Consider the following 19,087-nt stretch of genomic DNA (forward strand, 5'->3'; position numbering starts at 1 on the left):
ATGTATAGAATTGCTGAATCACTATATTGTACACTTGAAGCTAATAAAACACTGTATGTAAAAAAATGTAAAAGCCATTTTTAGCTTGTGGGTCGTCTATATAAACAGTGCAGGCTAGATTTAGCCTGTTTCCCGTAGTTTACTGACTTTGTCTTAGGTAAAAGAACTGAGAATTCAAAGACTTCTAAAAGTGTTTTACCTGTAACTTGTTAAGAATCTTAAGTTTCTCAGGGCACCTGGGTGGTTCAGTTGGTTACATGGCTGACTTTGGCTCAGGTGATGATCTCATGGTTCGTGGGTTGGAGACCCATGTCGGGCTCTGGGCAGACAGCTGAGAGCCAGGAGCCTGCTTCAGACTCTGTGTGTGTCTCTCTCTCTGCCCCTTCCCTGCTTGTGCTCTCTCTCTCAAAAATAAACATTAAAAAAAAAAGAAGAATCTTAAGTTTCTCAGACTAAATTTATCATTGGTGGGATAGATAAAATGAAAAGATAGCTAAAGCTGTTGTTAATTTTTATGCCAAAGAGAACTAATATTTATAACACAAATTCTGTGTTTTAGTTACTTAGTGAGCTTTATGGAGTTTCCAGGGATTTCTGAGGAAGATACATTCTGCTCTGGGTTTTGCTGTGACGTTTTTGTAAATGAGTTTTCAGCACTCCTTTTACCCATTCTTTTAATGATATTCCCCTCGTGGATAGAAGTTAGTTGCAGTGTAAATACTGCTGTTCTACTACCTTATTATAATAATTATTCACCGTATATAATAGCTATTATAGTGACAATTCCAGTACACATACACATACATTCATTCTCTTTTCCTTTATCTCCTATATAAGTAGTTTTTAATCTGTTGTTTTTTGACTACTAAAAAGATATACCTGTCTTTAATCAATCAAAAAATAACCTTGATTAAGGGCCTTACAAAAAGCCATATACATTTTAATTAAGCTTTAATAATTTAGGTCATATATTTTAAAAAATTTTTTAAATGTTTTTTAAATTTATTTTTGAGAGAAACAGAGCTTGAGCAGGGGAGGGGCAGAGAGAGAGACACAGAATCTGAAGCAGGCTCTAAGTTGTCAGCACAGATCCCAATGCAGGGCTCGAACTGATGAACCATGAAATCATGACCTGAGCTGAAGTTGGGCGCTTAACCATCTGAGCCACCCAGGCGCCCTTAGGTCATATTTTTGATATCAAATATTTTTATGTACTTAGTGGCCATTTAGATTTCTTCTTTGGAGAAATGTCTATTTAGATTCTTTTCCCATTAAAAAATGGGTTGTCTTTTTATTATTTAATTGTAAGAATTTAAAAAATAGATTGTGGATATAAGGCTCTTATTGGGTATATAATTTACAAATATTTTCTTCCAGTCTGTGGGTTGCCTTTTCACTTTTTTGATGTTGTCTTTTGAAGTAAAAAAGTTTAAAACTGATTAAAAACTGCCTTATCGAGGTATCATTGAGACACAAAAAAACTGATATTTAATGTATACAACTTGATGTAATTGTTAATAAGTATACAACCATGAGCCCATTCTCATTCAATGCTATAAACTTACCCATCACTTTCAAAAGTTCCCTCATTATTTTCCCTTTTCTGGTAATAGCACTTAACCTAAGATGTATCCTTTTAGTGAATTTCTTAAATTTAAATTTTCGTTAACATACAGTGCGATATTGGTTTTACAGTAGAATTTAATGATTCATCACTTACATACAACACCCAGTGCTCATCACAAGTGCCTCCTGTAATACCCATCACCCATTTAGCCCATCTCCCACCCACCTCTCTCCAGCAACCCTCAGTTTGTTCTCTACTGTTAAGAACCTTTTACGGTTTGTTTCCCTCTCTCCTCTGCCCCACTTCCTATATGCTTATCTGTTTTGTTACTTAAATTTGACATATGAATGAAAGTATATTGTATTTGTCTTTCTCTGACTGATTTTACTTGACATAATGCATTCTAGCTCTATCCACATCATTGTAAATGGCAAAATTTTATTCTTTTTGATGTCTGAGTAATATTCTATTATACGGATAATAGAATATTATTTATATATTATATATATATTATATATATATATACTACTTTCTATTTATCTTTTTATCATTTGGGCTCATTGGCTATTTTTGATAGTGCTGATAGATACATTGGGGTGTATGTACCCCTTCCAATCTGTATTTTTGTATCCTTTGGGTAAATACCTAATAGTGTAATGGCTGGGACATAGATTAGCTCTATTTTTAGTTTTTTGAGGAAGCTCCATACTCTTCTCCAGAGTGGGTGCACCAGTTTGCATTCCCACCAACAGTGTAAGAGTGTTCCTCTTTCTTCACATCCTTGCCAAAACTTGTTTCTTGTGTTGTTAATTTTAGCCATTCTACCAGGGGTGAGGTGGGATCTCATCATGGTTTTGATTTGTATTTCCCTGATGATGAGTGATGTTGAGCATCTTTTCATGTGTCTGTTAGCCATCTGGATGTCTTCTTTGGAAAGTGTCTATTCATGTCTTCTTCCCATTTCTTCACTGGATTATTTGTTTTTTGGATGTTGAGTTTCATAAGTTCTTTATAGATTTTGGAGACTAAACATTTATCAGATATGTCATTTACAAATATCTTGTCCCATTCCATAAGCTGTCTTTTAGTTTCTTTTATTTTTTCTTCACTGTGCAGAAGATTTTTATCTTGGTGAAATCCCAAAAGTTCATGTTTGCTTTTGTTTCCCTTGCCTTCAGTGATATGTCTAGTGAGAAGTTGACTCAGCAGATGTCAAAGAGGTTACTGCCTGTGTTCTCTTCTAGAATTTTAATGGTTTCCTGTCTCACATTAGGGTCTTTCATCCCTTTTGAATTTATTTTTATGTATGCTATATGAGAGTGGTCCAGTTTCATTCCTTTGCGTGTTGATACCCAATTTTCCCAACATCATTTGTTGAAGAGACTGTCTTTTTTCCATTGGATATTCTTTCCTGCCTTGTTGAAGATTAATTGACCATATAGTAGTGGATCCATTTCTGGGTTTTCTGTTCTATTCCATTGATCTAAAGAATGATATGCAAATATTGACCCAGATCTGCAGCCTAGGAATAAATCCCACTTGGTCAGGTAAATAATTCTATTAATGTACTGTTGAATTTGATTTCCTAGTATCTTGTTAAGAATTTTTGTATCCAGGTTCATTAGTGATATTGGCCTGTAATTCTCCTTTTAGTAGAGTCTTTTTCTGGTTTTGGAATCAAGGTAATTCTGGGAAATTTTCCTTCCTTTCCCTTCCGTTTTTTGGAACAGTTTGAGAAAAATAGATATTAACTGTTTTTTTAAATGTGTGGTAGAATTCCCCTGGGAAGCCATCTGGCCCTGGACTTATATTTTTGGAAGATTTTTGATTACTGATTCAATTTGTTGGTTGCTTACGGGTCTTGTCAAATTTTCTATTTCTTTCTGTTTCAGTTGTAGCAGTTTGTGAATTTCTAGGAATTTGTCCATTTCTTTCAGATTGTCCAGTTTGTTGGGATATAAATTTTCATAGTATTCTCATAATTGTGTTTCTGTGGTGTTGGTTGTGATCTCTCCTCTTTCATTCATGATTTTATCTATTGGGGTTCTTTCTCTTTTCTTTTTGATGAGTCTGGTAGGGGTTTATCAATTTGTTATTTCTTTCAAAGAACCAGCTTTTAGTTTCATTGATCTTTTCTACTGTTTTGTTGTTGTTGTTGTTGTTGCTGCTGTTGTTGTTGTTTGGTTTGTTTCTGTATCATTTGTTTCTGCTCTAATCTTCATTATCTCCCTTCTGCTGGCTTTAGGTTTTATTTGCTGTTCCTTTTCTAGCTCCTTCAGATGTAAGGTTACGTTGTATATTTGGGACCTTTCTTGCTTCTTGAAAGAGGCCTGAATTGCATTGTACTTCCTTCCCCCTTTGGACTGCCTTTGTCTCCTCCCAAAGGGTTTGGACTGTCATATTTTCATTTTCATTGGCTTCCATGTACTTTTTAATTTGTCTTTAATATCCTGGTAAACCCATTTTTTCTTTATCAGGATGTTCTTTTTTTTTTTTTAATGTTTTTTTAAAATTTATTTCTGAGAGAGAGAGAGACAGCGTGAGCAGGGGAGAAGCAGATAGAGAGAGACACAGAATCCAAAACAGGCTCCAGGCTCTGAGCTGGCTGTCAGCACAGAGCTCAACATGGGGCTCAAACCCACGAACCATGAGATCATGACCTGAGCCGAAGTCGGACGCTTAACTGACTGAGCCACCCACGCGCCCCTTTAGCAGGATGTTCTTTAACCTCCATGTACTTGATGGCTTTCCAAATTTTTTTTTGTGGTTGACTTCAAGTTTCATAGCGTTGTGGTTTGAAAATAATGCATGGTATGATCTCGATCTTTTTGTACATTTTTAAAAAATAGTTTATTGTTAAGTTGGTTTCCATAGAACATACAGTGTTCATCCCCACAAGGGCCCTCCATACCCATCACCCCCCTTCCCCTCCCCCTCACCCCCATCAGCTCTCAGTTTGTTCTCCACATTCAAGAGTCTCTCATGGTTTGCCTCCCTCCTTCACCCCCACTATTTTTCCCCTTCTTCTCCCCCATGGTCCTCCGTTATCGATCTTTTTGTACTTAATGAAGGCTGATTTGTACAGTATGTGATTGACCCACATACTGGGTCTCTTCTGGAGAATGTAAGAATGTGTATGCTGGTGCTTTAGAATGAAATATACTGAATATATCTGTTAAGTCCCTCTGGTCCATTGTGTCATTCAATGTCATTGTTTTCTTGTTGATTTTCTGCTTAGATGATCTGTCCATTGCTATAAGTGGGGTGTTAAAGTTCCCTACTATTGTATTATTATCAATGAGCTTCTTCATGTTGATTATTAATTGATTTATATATTTGGGTGTTTCAAGTTGGGAGCATAAATGTTTACAATTGTTAGATCTTCTTGATGGATAGACCCTTTGATTTTTATGTCATGGCCTCCAGCATCTCTTATTACAGTCTTTGGCTTAAAATCTAGTTTGTCTGATTGAAGTGTGGCTACTCCAGCTTTCTTTTGGTGTCCATTAGCATGATAGCTTGATCTCCTCTTCTCACTTTCAATCTGCCAATGTCTTTAGGTCTCAAATGAGTCTCTTTTAGTCAGAATACAAATTGATTTTTTTTTAAATCTATTCTGATTCCTATGTCTTTCGATTTGGAGCATTTAGTCCATTTACATTCAGAGTGATATTTGAAAGATATGAGTTTAGGGTAGTTGTGTTACTTGTAGAGTTGATGTTTCTGGTGATGTTTTCTGTTCCTTTTAGCCTTTGTTGCTTTTGATCATTTTTTCCCCCTCCACTTAAAGAGTAGCCTGTAAAATTTCTTGCAGGGCTTGTTTAGTGTTCATGAACTCCTTTAGTTTTTGTCTTGGAAACTCTTTATCTTTCCTTTTATTCTGAATGACCACCTTACTGGAGAAGTATTCTTGGCTGCATATTTTTCCCATTCAGCATGTTGAATATATCCTGCCATTCTCTTGGGCCTGCCAAGTTTCTGTGGACAGATTTGCTGTGAACCTGATTTCTCTTCCCTGGTAGTTTAAGGACTCCCCCCCACCCCCCCTTGCTGCTTTCATAATTCTTTGGTTGTCTGTGTATTTTGTGAATTTGACTCTGGTATGCACTGGTAATGGTTGGCTTTTGTTGAATTTAATGGGAGTTCTTGATGCATCTTGAAATTTGATGTCTGTATCCTTTCCCAGATTAGGGAAATTTTCACCTATAATTTGTTTGGATAAAGCTTCTGCCCCCTTCTCTCTCTTCATCTTCTGGAACTCCTATGATATGAATGTCATTATGTTTCATTCATGGAGTTCCCTAAGTCAGCCTTCATGAACCATGATTTTTGTTTCCCTCTTCTTTTCAGCTTTATTATTTTCCATAATTCTATCTTCTATATCACTAATTTGTCTTCTGCCTCATCCATCCTCACTCTCATGGCCTCCATTTGGTACTGTATCTCAGTTATAGCATTTTTAATTTTGGCCTGTCTAGATTTTAGTTCTTTTATCTCTGCAGAAAGAGAGTCTCTGGTATCTTCTATGCTTTTTTTTCAAGCCTAGCTACTATCCTTATAATCATTGTTTTCAATTCTAGTTCAGACATCTTGCTTATATCTGTATTGATTAAATCCCTTGCCTTGGGTTGTACTTCCTTCTTTTTTGGGGTGAATTTCTCTGTCTCATTTTGCTCAGAAAAAGAAAAGGAAGAAAAAACAACCCACCCCCCAAACCACCTGAAACTGGATTCTGAATATGTTTTGGTCTTTTTGTTAAAAAATTTAGATCCCGAAATAAAAATGAAATGAAATGAAATGAATTTAAAATAAGCAAACAAAATAAATAAAAATATTTTAAAAATATAGAAAAATAAGGAAAAAATGATAATATTAAAAAATAAAAAAAGGAATTGAAAAAATAAGAAAATAAAGGAAACTAATAAAACATAAAGAATAAGAGTAAACAGGAAGGTAGATCCTACTTCCCCTAGAGTTGAAGCTTTGTAGAACTTTTGGTCAGTAAACTTGGTGTGAGAGAAGGGTTTGTGCTGGTCTTTTGTGGGAAAGGTCAGCTATTTGGTTTCTCAGGCTAACTTGTCTCAGTGGAAATATGCCTCCAGGGCACAGGGGTGCTGGGGGTGGGGGTGAGGGGGTGAGGGGGTGGAGAGGGCTTCCTATAAGTGGCTCAGACATCCACTATGTGGCTCTGTTTTGTTCCTTAACGGCTTTCAGTGCTGAAGGGCAGGATGAATAAGGCCATCCCTGCTCTCTAGCCAGGGAGCTGAAAGATGATGCCCTGTCCCCTAGGTCTTCAGGGAACCTTCACAGAAGAGCAATCAGTCATCCAACTTGTGTTTTTTAACCGCCCCCCCCCCCCCCCCGCCCCAATAGGCTCTTGGTACATACTTCAATTGGTGGGAAAAGAAGGACTGCAGTATTCTTGAGATAATCTTTTGGTATTGAGAAGGAGGGAGGGATCATGAATATGTTTTGAGAGGGAATAAAAAGAGTTGATTAACCTGGAGAGATGGTTAAAAGAAGGTCTCTTACGAGTTTCTACTATATCCCAACTGTGATGTTCAGAGATTTTTCCATCAGTTTTATAGAAATGAGCCCCATCAAAGTTTATATTTTATAAACATTCACAGTTTTATAGAATTAGCCCTAGCAAAGCATTCTCCAGCTCATTTTGATTATTCTCAATGGTGCAGGGCTCAGTGCGAGGTTGCCTAAGCTCTTCTACTTTAGTTAACTCACGATGCTGTCCTCCTGTTGTCTTTACCTGGCCAGAGCTATTCTCTGATAATTAATGCCTTAAAGATAGAAATTCTGTTTTCTCTGAATTGTTTTGTTAGGGGATACTGGGGAAATCCTCAGTCTAGAGCTAATTATTCCCCGACTATGTACTCTACCCAATATCCCATAAATCATGAAGTTTTCAATGGGAACTTCACTATGGAACTATGGTGGGAACAAGCACTATTTCCAGTGCTGTGTGAGTGCCAAGTACTGTTACCTTAAATCTTTTCAGATGGCTTTTTTCTTAGCCTTAGGTAATTTCTTCCCATGTACGTGTTGATCACTAGTTAGGTGAATATTCAAGAGGGAGTTTCTGCAAATCTTCGGAGATCTCTCCCTGTGTATCTCTCTTCTTTCTCATTCTCTGTTCTGCCTATTTTAGCTACCACAATTTCTTTGGACTCTTAGTTCTGTCTCTTCAGCTCAGAGAGTTTGCCAGGCTATTTCTTGATTTTCCCTTCCTGTCTGTGGCCTGGAAAGTCTCTGAAGGCAATAAGCAAGGGCTATCAAAGGATTCATGTTGCTTGTTTCCCATTTCTCAGAGACTGCAGTCCTTTATTGCCCGATGCCCAGTGTCTTTGGAACCATTTTTTCATGTATTTTGTCCATTGTTGGGTGGGAAAGAAGTCTAGTTTTGTTACTCTGCTTTGACTGGAACCAAATTATGTTTGATAAGTCTTTACTGAGAGTTTGGAGACAATGAAAGGGAAATAAACCACAGCCAATATTTTACAATGGCAATCTGAATTGCTGTTTCAATTCAGATGCATATGGTTTCACCTGAATCTGTAGGTCTTGCTGATGTCCTTGTAGGTCCTGGTGATATTCTTGTAGCTTTCAAGCTTGAGTCCACACAGCAGTGGCTAGTTTTTTGGCCCTTAATTCTGCCATGATAAGATTTTCTTTTAACATAGAAAACGTTTTGCTCCTTACAGTTAAAATTGTCTCCAACATTGTAAATAAGGTCTTTGCTTTTTTTTTTTTTTTAACATCTATGTAAGTTTAGGACCTAGCTGAAGTCATCTTCCTCCCCCCCCCCCCGCTTCCCCCAATCAATCTGCTCTAAAGTTAAATTCAGGCTCCTACCTTTTAGGAGTTTCCATATTCAAATGGCCGTTTCTCAATTAAAAACAAATAAAACCAACCGCCTAGTGCCCACTCTCAGCCTCAGAGCTCCATTATACTGGAGTATGTTATTATATATTGAATTAATTAATATGCATTAGTGAATGTTACATGGTATCAAATATTAAAACACAGAAGGGTGGCCAGAGGCATACACTAGAAATCTTAATTGAATAATAAATATAATGTTAATTATAAAAGTTGGAGGAAATTTGATCTTTAGTATTTGATCCTTTTTATTTTGGTTTTTCTCCTTTCTCCTCTGAATGTTTTACTTATACAATGTTTTTTTTTTTAATTTTAAAGTTTATGGTCAATACAATTACTTTTACAACCACTTCTAGAAAGTGGAGTTGTACTTTTGAATGTGGCAAAGGAACTTACTATTTAAAAGAATCTACAAGTAACCTATAAAGTGAAAATATTTAGTAATGTGTCTATTTAGCCAATATTTTTTCTTTTACTTCTGGAGTTTATATGATCATATAAATTTTTTACATATCAGATTTTTGTGCATTCAGAGGTTTTCACATATTATACTTAATATATGTAAAAAATATATCTATACATATCTTTGTAGAGTATATACTTCAGTACATCATTCAAGCAGGCATTTCATAACTGATTTTTTTGAAGATTAAACAGAGTATATTTGATAGGAAAGGAATAAAATAAATCTAGTATAAAACTTTCTGAAACTAGTTCTTGTAGCATTTTCAAGAGCTTTATAAGTTGCTCTGTAATATGGAATGGGATTTCTTGAAGGAAAGATATAGTTTATTTGTATGTATTTTAAAAGTGAAAATTTTAAAAATACACATTAAATTTCTGACTTAAGGCATTAAAAGAAAGATTGGGAATGATATTACAAAATAATAGACTTCTCATGTGTGGACTTTATAACACATGGATGCAAATATTGTAGACAGAAAGGAGTTTGCTGTACTTTTTTTCTGTTCAGAAAACAGCCATTTTTTTACTGACATAAGACAGGCTGTGAACTGGCTAAATGATATAAACCAGCTATCTTTGATAATAAATAGTTGGAACATGTTGCTCTTACCTTGAACATTTCTCTATGTGTCCTTCCATGCCTCAGGCAGAGGTAGGTACTTCTCTGTGCTTTTGCATAGGTCTCTGCTTGAGCCCTGCTTAGATTGTATCATAATATTTGTTGGCTCTCATTTGTGAAATTACTAGGCTTCAAAACTGCATTATATTAGTCTCTATATCTTGGATGCCTAGGATGGAGCTGTGTTATATAGGGAACAACATATGTTTACTAAAGGAAAATTGAATAATGTTCATTCACATACTCATTCACAACACACATTAAATATTGGATATATGCAGTAGAGTAAGCACTGTTCTAACCTGGGAATACTGTGGTGACCAGGACCAATGCAGCTCTTATTCTCACTAGTCGTCTTATTTTATTCTTTTTCAAGCTTTTATTAAATTCCAGTTAAAATACAATATAATATTAGTTTCAAGCATAGAATGTAGTGATTTATCACTTACATACAATATCTGGTGTTCATCACAAGTGCCCTCCTTAATACCTATCACCTATTTAACCCATTCTTCTACCTACGTCCCTTCTCCTATAGTCCCCAGTTTGTTCTGTGTAGTTATGAGTCTGTTTTCTGGTTTTTTTCTCTCTTTTCCCCCCTCCGTGTTCATCTGTTTTGTTTCTTAAATTCCATATATGAGTGAAATCATATTATACTTGTCTTCTCTGATTGACTTATTTTGCTTAGCATAATACTTTCTAGCTCTATACAATTGTTGCAAATGGCAAGATTTCATTCTTTTTTATGGCTGAATAATATTTCACATATATAATATATGTGTATATATTATATATGCACACACATACATATATATCCCATCTTTATCCATTCATCAGTTGATGGACATTTGGGCTCTTCCCAAAATTTGGTTATGGTTGGTTATGTTGCTATAAACATCAGGTTTCATGTATTCCTTTGAATTAATATTTTTGTATCCTTTGGGTAAAACTTAGTAGTGCAATTGCTGGATCATAGGGTAGTTCTATTTTTAACTTATGAGGAACATCCACACTGTTTTCTAGAATGGCTACATCAGTTTGTTTTCCCACCAACAGTGTAAGAGGGTTCCCCCTTTCTCTACATCCTCACCAACACCTGTTATTTCTTATGTTGTTAATTTTAGCCATTCTCTCACTAGTGTTTTGACTTAGAATTAAAGACAGGCTTTGATATAAGTCATTACAGTACAGTACATGATGATGGATAGTTATCATAGGAAGCATAGAATCTTACTGTGAAATCTTCCTTATTGTGAGACCACTCTTGGTAAGGGGGGATTGGAGGCTTCACCAAGAAAGTGATGCTTAAATTGGGACCAGAAGTATGTGCAAACATATGATATTTGTCCTTCTCTGCCTGACTTATTTCGCTCAGCATAACACCCTCAAGGTCCATCCATGTTGCTACACATGGCCAGATTTCATTGTTTCTCATTGCCATGTAGTATTCCATGGTATAGATAAACCACACCTTCTTGATCCATTCATCCGTTGATGGACACTTAGGCTCTTTCCATGTTTTGGCTATTGTGGAGAGTGCTGCTCTGAACATTGGGGTACATGTGCTCCTATGCATCAGCACTTCTGTATCCCTTGGGTAAATTCCTAGCAGTGCTATGACTGGGTCCTAGGGGAGTTCTATTGTTAGTTTCCTGAGGAACCTCCACACTGTTTTCCAGAGGGGCTGTACCAGTTTACATTCCCACCAACAGTGTAGGAGGGTGCCTGTTTCTCCACATCCTTGCCAGCATCTAGAGTTCTCTGATTTGCTCATTTTAGCCACTCGGACTGACGTGAGGTGGTATCTCAGTGTGATTTTGATTTGTATTTCCCTGATGAGGAGGGATCCTTTCATGTGTCTGTTGGCCATCTGGATGTCCTCTTTGGAGAAGTGTCTGTTCATATCTTCTGCCCATTTCTTCACTGAACATCCCAACATTTTTAGTCAACAACACATAATTCTTTTTTGATGTATATTTAGTTATAGTAAAGTCAATGACTGTATTCTATAAAGGCTATCTTAACTTTCCAATTCAGAATCATGACAAGAAAAAAATAATCTTTTATGTGGGAATTCATCTACTCTCTAAATTTCCAAGGTCACTTTAATTTTTAGTCTTCTCACAGAAATTCTAACTTGCAGAGAAACACATAAAAATCACCATTTCCTGGTCTTAAAAATTTACCAACTCTACTAGAAATTTCCTGAGAAAATAACAGCTAATATTTGTTGAGTGCTTTCCATGTTCAGATACTGCACTAAATATATATTTTGAATTATATCTCATTTAACCATCTCAGAAACACTGTGAAATAAGTAATATTTTTATCACATTCCATTACATGAGGACACTGAAAGTGTTTAAGCGTACAAGGTCTCAGAGCTGAGAGGCAGATAAGAATTTGATCTCAGAGGTGTCTGACTTAATAGTCTGATTCCTAGCTTAGTATTTCTAAGAGAGCTAACATGTTTATACTAACATGTTGAGATAGTCTCAGACCTTCTTCATAGGTTCTGTTCATTATAAGGAACACTGTTCTTTGTTATATTTAATTTAAAAAATCCATTTCATTTTCATTATGCTGACATTCATGAATATATAAAAACTAAAATATTCATGGAGTAGAGTAGATAAGACATGCCCTTTAATATATTATTGGTGAGATGGCTCTGTTTTGGAGAATTTTTTGACAGTATGTATCAAACCTTAAAATTCATTTGCCTCTTGACTCAGCAATTCCACTTTTAAGAGTTTATTATCCAGCCAAGTTTGCTCATGTATGCAAAACTATGTGTCATTCTTTGCATTACTGTTTGAAATAGGAAAATGCTGAAAATTATTTATGTGTTTAATAGAAGTCTAGTAAAATAAGATATAGTATATCAATAAAATGGAACTTTATTCAAGTATTAAAAAGAATGACAAAAGCTAATCAACTCTTTAGTAAGCTCAAAGCACTGTTCTTATTTAATTTTTATAAAAATTGTAGGTATTATTATTATTAGTTCCATTTGCAGGGGAAAAATTAAGGCATAAAGAAGTTGTCTGAGGTAGTAGGACAGATGCTGAAGCAGAACAGCTTCAGAGCCCACATGGTAAGTTACTGTGCATACTTTAATATCTCCTGGTCAATTATATCCCAGCATGAAAAGAAAATAAATTGATAAGTGAAAAAAACAATTGTAGAAAGTTTTTATAGTATGAAAATATTTGTGAAAAGGATTTATATCTTCTGTATGTCCCATTTAACTTATAAAATGTCTCTATTATGACAGAATCTTTCCTTATATATACATATATATGAATGTGTGAATATATTCATAAATACATACATACATTTAAACATACATATAAACATATACATATAAATAAGCATATATGCATATGCACACACATAAAACATACATTCATGGAAAAATTTCTGGGTGGATATACAAGAACTCCAGGAGTATTTTCAGGTGATTCATATGGAGACTTTATGAAAATTGTCTTCACTTTATACTCTTCAGTATGGCGAATTACTTAAAAGTAATGAGCATGTAGTGGTTTCATAATAAAAGCAAGTTTAAATTGAGTGACTTAAAACATAGTGGATGTGGTAAACAATTATGTTAGTGGAGAGCAGTAAAAAGGAAACTTTTCATTTGATAGCTTTCTGAACTGTGAACTTTTAAAAATGAATGAGTACACACTGCTTTTATCATAAAATATATTTTCAGTGAAAAAGACCTTAAAAATGGTAGACATATTTCTCTAAAAATTATGTACTATGAAATATAATTTGTGGCTAAATTTAGGAGATAGGTTATTATATTGACAGTTTAGGATAAATCAGCCTATGTTAAATTTTTATCAGAGAAGGCTAGCTCTTTTCTAACATTGAATTGGAAAGTAATTTAATGAAGATTTACCTTATTTTTATAAACAAGATTGTTTCCAATTGAAGTCTTAGTAATGAAACCTTTCACAGCAAATGAGATTCAGAAGTTGACAGCAGTTTTACTAGATGTTGCTAGTCAATGGAGCACAATTCTCTTGCAGGAAAATGGCATTGTGCTTCTTAAACTCCAGAGCATTTATCAAAGAGAAATGTCAATTTTAAACTCCATTGTTTATTAAGAGACAGTGTTCTAGTGTCAACTAACACTATTTTAATATTATGTTCAGTCATAGAATGTACTTGAAATTAGGATGATAAATACTTACACAGGTATAGCTGAAACTGAAAGAATATTATTTTGGGTTGTGTTTTTCAGGTGAAGCTCTGAAAGTATCGGCTGAGAGATTTGCAGATGACCCCTGTTATCTCCCAAAAAGGGAGGCTGTGGTTCAAGCTGCCCGTGCCTTGTTGGCTGCAGTTACCAGACTCCTTATCCTCGCAGACATGATTGATGTCATGTGTCTCTTACAGCACGTGTCAGCTGTAAGTAAACGATGGCTAGTTTACCTTGGCGTTGTTCTCATGTCTAATTACTTTTCCTGAACTCGGGATCAATCCTAGTGCATCCCAGCCTCACCTTCATTTCTTATAGTCACCCAGCAGACGCTGACCAGATTGAATTGTGCAAGTCATGTATACCTCAAGAGAAAGAAGCCAGAAGTTAGTCTTTTTTGTTGTTGTTTCTTTTGAAACATTTTTAAAATTTAAAAAATTTTAGAGTTTTAATTTAAATCCCAGTTAATTAACATGTAGTATAATATTAACTTCAGGTGTATAATTTAGTGATTCAACACTTACATACAATACCTGGTGCTTTTCACAAGTGCACTCCTTAATCACCATCACCTATTTTACCCATCTGCCCCACCCCACCCCGATCCACTTCCCCTCTGGTAACCATCAGTTCGTTTTCTATAGTTAAGAGTCTGTTTCTTGGTTTGCCTCTCATTTTCCCCTTATGACCATTTGTTTTATTTCTTAAATTCCATATATGAGTGAAACCATATGGTATTTGTCTTTCACTGACTTATTTCGCTTAGCCTAAATACTCTGTAACTCCATCCACATCACTGCAAATGCCAAAATTTCATTCTTGTCTTTGGTTGAATAATATTCCATATATATACACATATATATACCACGTATTTATCCATTCTTCAGTAAGTGGACATTTGGGCCCTTTCCATAAGTAGGCTATTGTTGATAGTGCTATAAACATTGGGGCACATGTATCCCTTTAAATTAATATTTTTGTAAACTTTGGGTAAATACCTAGTATTGCAATTGCTGGATTACAGGGTAGTCCTATTTTTAATTTTTTGGGGAAACTCCATGCTGTTTTCCAGGGTGGCTGTACCAGTTTGCATTCCCGCCAACAGTGTAAGAAGGTTCCCCTTTCTCCTCATCCTTGCTAACACCTGTTGTTTCTTGTGTTGTTGATTTTGGCCATTATGAGAGGTATGAGATATCTTATAGTAGTTTTGATTTACATCATCATCATCATCATCATCATCAACATCACTGATGATCAGTGATGTTGAGGATTTTTCCATGTGTATGACAGTCATCTAGATGTCTTCCTTGGAAAAATGTCTATTCATGTCTTCTGCCTATTTCTTAACTGGATTATTTGATTTTGGGTATTGAGTTTTAGAAGTTCTTTATATATTTTTGATACTAACGCTTTCTCAGATATGTCATTTGTAAATATCTTCCCATTCCATAGGCTGCCTTTTAGATTTGCTGATTGTTTTCTTCAATGTGCAGAAGCTTTTTATCTTGATGAGGTCCCAATAGTTTATTTTTGCTTTTGTTTTCCTTGCCTCAGGAGGCATATGTAGTAAGAAGTTGCTAAGGCCAATGTCAAAGGAATTATTGCTTGTGTTCTTCTCTGGGATTTTGATGGTTTTTGTCTCACGTTTAGGTTTTTCATTCATTTTGAATTTATTTTTGTGTATGGTATAAGAAAATGGTCCAGTTTCATTCCTTTGAGTGTTGCTGTCAACACTGTTTGTTGAAGAGACATTCTTTTACCCATTGGATACTCTTTCCTACTTTGTGGAAGATTAATTGACCACATAGTTGTGCATTCATTTCTAGGTTTTATATATATATATATATATTTATATTTATAAATACATATATATAGTAAGAACAGTAGTTACAACCATTATTTATATTTTTTAAATGTTTATTTTTGAGAGAGAGAGACTGAGTTGGGGAGGGACAGAGAGAAAGAGGGAGACAGGATCCGAAACTGGCTCTGTGCTGACAAGCAGAGATCCTGATGCAGGGCTCAAACTCAGGAACCGTGGAATCATGTCCTGAGCTAAAGTCAGAGGCTTAATTGACTGAGCCATTCAGGCAACCCTCTGGGTTTCCTGTTCTCTTCCATTGATATATGTGTCTATTTTTGTGCCAGTACCATACTGTCTTAATTACTATAGCTTTGTAATATAACTTGAAGTCCTGAATCATGATGCCTCCAGCTTTGCTTTTCTTTTTCAAGGTTGCTTTGGCTATTTTGTGGTTCCATACAAATTTTAGAATTGTTTATCCTAAAGCCAGTGGTAGATTGAAAAACAGAGTATGGCTTACTGATAAGGAAATGGCTAAGATTATATAGATAGTATAAATAATATACAAATATAAGTAGAAAGAAAAACTTTAAAACTTAAGACACTAGGAAGTTTATCCTAGTTTGTGAATGAGCTGTACTTGATCCAGCATAAACTGAGCATGTTTACAGATAGTCTGTGATATATGTAATAATCCATTATGAAAATGTATAAATTGATTTAATATGAGTAAAAAATATAATCTTATTTGGATACTACAAAGGCAGCAAGGTATCTTGCTTGTTTTAGTTTGCTGGACAAATCCATTTAGAAAAGCTTTAGTAGAAAGAGAATTTTATTAAAGCCCTTTTTACTTTCTTTAGTTTGACCAAAGTCACCATTGTCTAGGTGAAAAGGTTGCAAGCATTCCTTTGGAGCCTCTGATCTATCTCCTGCATTAAATTGGACTTTTACTCTTCTGTCTATAAACACACCTTCATATTCATAAATGTGCCTGGTAACTGTAATATCACTCTCCAGTAAGCAAACGATGGCCTCCTCTGACTGATCTTTTTGTAAAATCATTTTTCCTAATTGCTAACTTAAACCTTTGTTTTTATCTTACTCCCTAATGCTCCCTAAAGTAAAGCAACTTTTCCTTTATACTTTTATATTCCTTTCCTTTTGATAGTTTTATTACTGTAAAAAAGTAATTCAGCACTTTTTGTTGTTGTTTTTAGGAAAGGGAATAGTTCTCATCATCACACGCTGTCTACTATAGGATTTGTAGGTGAGATAATTAAGCATTGTTTCTTGGTTATTGGTTTGTTGACTACCATAAACAATACCATAAATAAATCCCTAAAAATTTCCGAGGGTCATTTTTTTATATGTGAATACAAATATTCATAAATACTGTAACCAAGAAGTAGGTATTAAAGAGTAAGTGCCAGGTAGTTTCTAGTTCCAATGATACAATATTTCCTGTATTTTTTTTAATTTTTTTAATTTTTTAAATTTTTTTTTACAAATAGTTTATTGTCAAATTAGTTTCCACATAACACTCAGTGCTCATCCCCACAAGTGTCCTCCTCTATGCCCATCCCCCCCTCCCCCCCACATCCATCAGTCCTCAGTTCTTGTCAGCATTCAAGAGTCTCTCATGGTTTGCCTCTCTCCCTTTCCCCCACCATTTCCGCCCTTCTTCTCCCCCTTGTTCCTCCGTCAAGTTCCTCCTAATCCTCCTATACGTGCAAACATATGATATTTGTCCTTCTCTGCCTGACTTATTTCGCTCAGCATAACACCCTCAAGGTCCATCCATGTTGCTACACATGGCCAGATTTCATTGTTTCTCATTGCCATGTAGTATTCCATGGTATAGATAAACCACATCTTCTTGATCCATTCATCTGTTGATGGACACTTAGGCTCTTTCCATGTTTTAGCTATTGTGGAGAGTGCTGCTATGAACATTGGGGTACATGTGCTCCTATGCCTCAGCATTTCTGTATCCCTTGGGTAAATTCCTAGCAGTGCTATTGCTGGGTCATAAGGGAGTTCTATTGTTAGTTTCCTGAGGAACCTCCACACTGTTTTCCAGAGGGGCTGTACCAGTTTACATTCCCACCAACAGTGTAGGAGGGTGCCCGTTTCTCCACATCCTCGCCAGCATCTAGAGTTCTCTGATTTGCTCATTTTAGCCACTCTGACTGGCGTGAGGTGGTATCTCAGTGTGGTTTTGATTTGTATTTCCCTGATGAGGAGGGATGCTGAGCATCGTTTCATGTGTCTGTTGGCCATCTGGATGTCCTCTTTGGAGAAGTGTCTGTTCATGTCTTCTGCCCATTTCTTCACTGGGTTGTTTGTTTTTCGGGCGTGTAGTTTGGTGAGTTCCTTATAGATTCTGGATATTAACCCTTTATCTGATATGTCATTTGCAACTATCTTTTCCCATTCCGTTGGTTGCCTATTAATTTTCTGGGTTGTTTCCTTGGCTGTGCAGAAGCTTTTAATCTTGATGAGGTCCCAACAGTTTATTTTTGCTCTTGATTCCCTTGCTTTTGGGGATGTGTCAAGTAAGAAGTTGCTGCGGTGGAGGTCAAGGAGGTTGTTTCCTGCTTTCTCCTCTAGGGTGTTGATAGTTTCCTGTCTCACGTTCAGGTCCTTTATCCATTTTGAGTTGATTTTTGTGCATGGTGTGAGAAAATGATCTAGTTTCATTCTTCTGCATGTTGCTGTCCAGTTCTCCCAACACCATCTGTTAAAAAGGCTGTCTTTTTTCCATTGGATATTCTTTCCTGCTTTGTCAAAGATCAGTTGGCTGTATACTTTTGGGTCCACTTCTGAGTTCTCAATTCTGTTCCATTGGTCTATGTGTCTGTTTTTGTGCCAATACCATACTGTCTTGAGGATGACAGCTTTGTAGTAGAGGCTGAAGTCTGGGATGGTGATACCTCCCGTTTTGGTTTTATTTTTCAGTATTACTTTGGCTATTCGGGGTCTTTTGTGGTTCCATACAAATTTTTGGATAGTTTGTTCTAGTTTTGAGAAGTATGCTGGTGCAATTTTGATTGGAATTGCATTGAATGTGTAGAGTGCTTTAGGTAGTAATGACATCTTAACTATATTTATTCTTCCTATCCATGAGCATGGAATGTTTTTCCATTTCTTTGTGTCTTCTTCAATTTCCTTCATAAGTTTTCTATAGTTTTCATCATACAGATCTCTTGTATCCTTGGTTAGGTTTATTCCGAGGTATTTTATGGTTTTTTGTGCAATTGTGAAGGGGATCAGTTTCTTGATTTCTCTTTCTGTTGCTTCATTATTGGTGTATAAAAATGCAACCGATTTCTGTACGTTGATTTTGTACCCTGCAACTTGGCTGAATTCTTGGATCAGTTCTAGTAGGCTTCTGGTGGAGTCTGTCGGGTTTTCTATGTAGAGTATCATGTCATCTGCGAAGAGTGAAAGTTTGACTTCCTCTTTGCCAATTCTGATGCCTTTGATTTCCTTTTGTTGTCTGATGGCTGATGCTAGGAC

General features: G+C 35.8%; 1 protein-coding gene across 1 annotated transcript in view; it reads left to right on the forward strand.

Moving 5' to 3' along the window:
- Window positions 1-19,087, forward strand: part of CTNNA3 (catenin alpha 3) — a 1,079,366-nt gene that overhangs the window by 74,603 nt on the left and 985,676 nt on the right. Inside the window, exon 4 of the mRNA XM_039233287.1 lies at window positions 13,804-13,970. Coding sequence (XP_039089218.1) covers window positions 13,804-13,970 — 167 coding nt within the window. The remainder of the gene's footprint in view (window positions 1-13,803; window positions 13,971-19,087) is intronic.

The sequence above is a fragment of the Hyaena hyaena genome, unplaced genomic scaffold, assembly GCF_003009895.1.
Source record: "Hyaena hyaena isolate Hyena2069 unplaced genomic scaffold, ASM300989v1 scaffold_73, whole genome shotgun sequence".
NCBI lineage: Eukaryota > Metazoa > Chordata > Mammalia > Carnivora > Hyaenidae > Hyaena > Hyaena hyaena.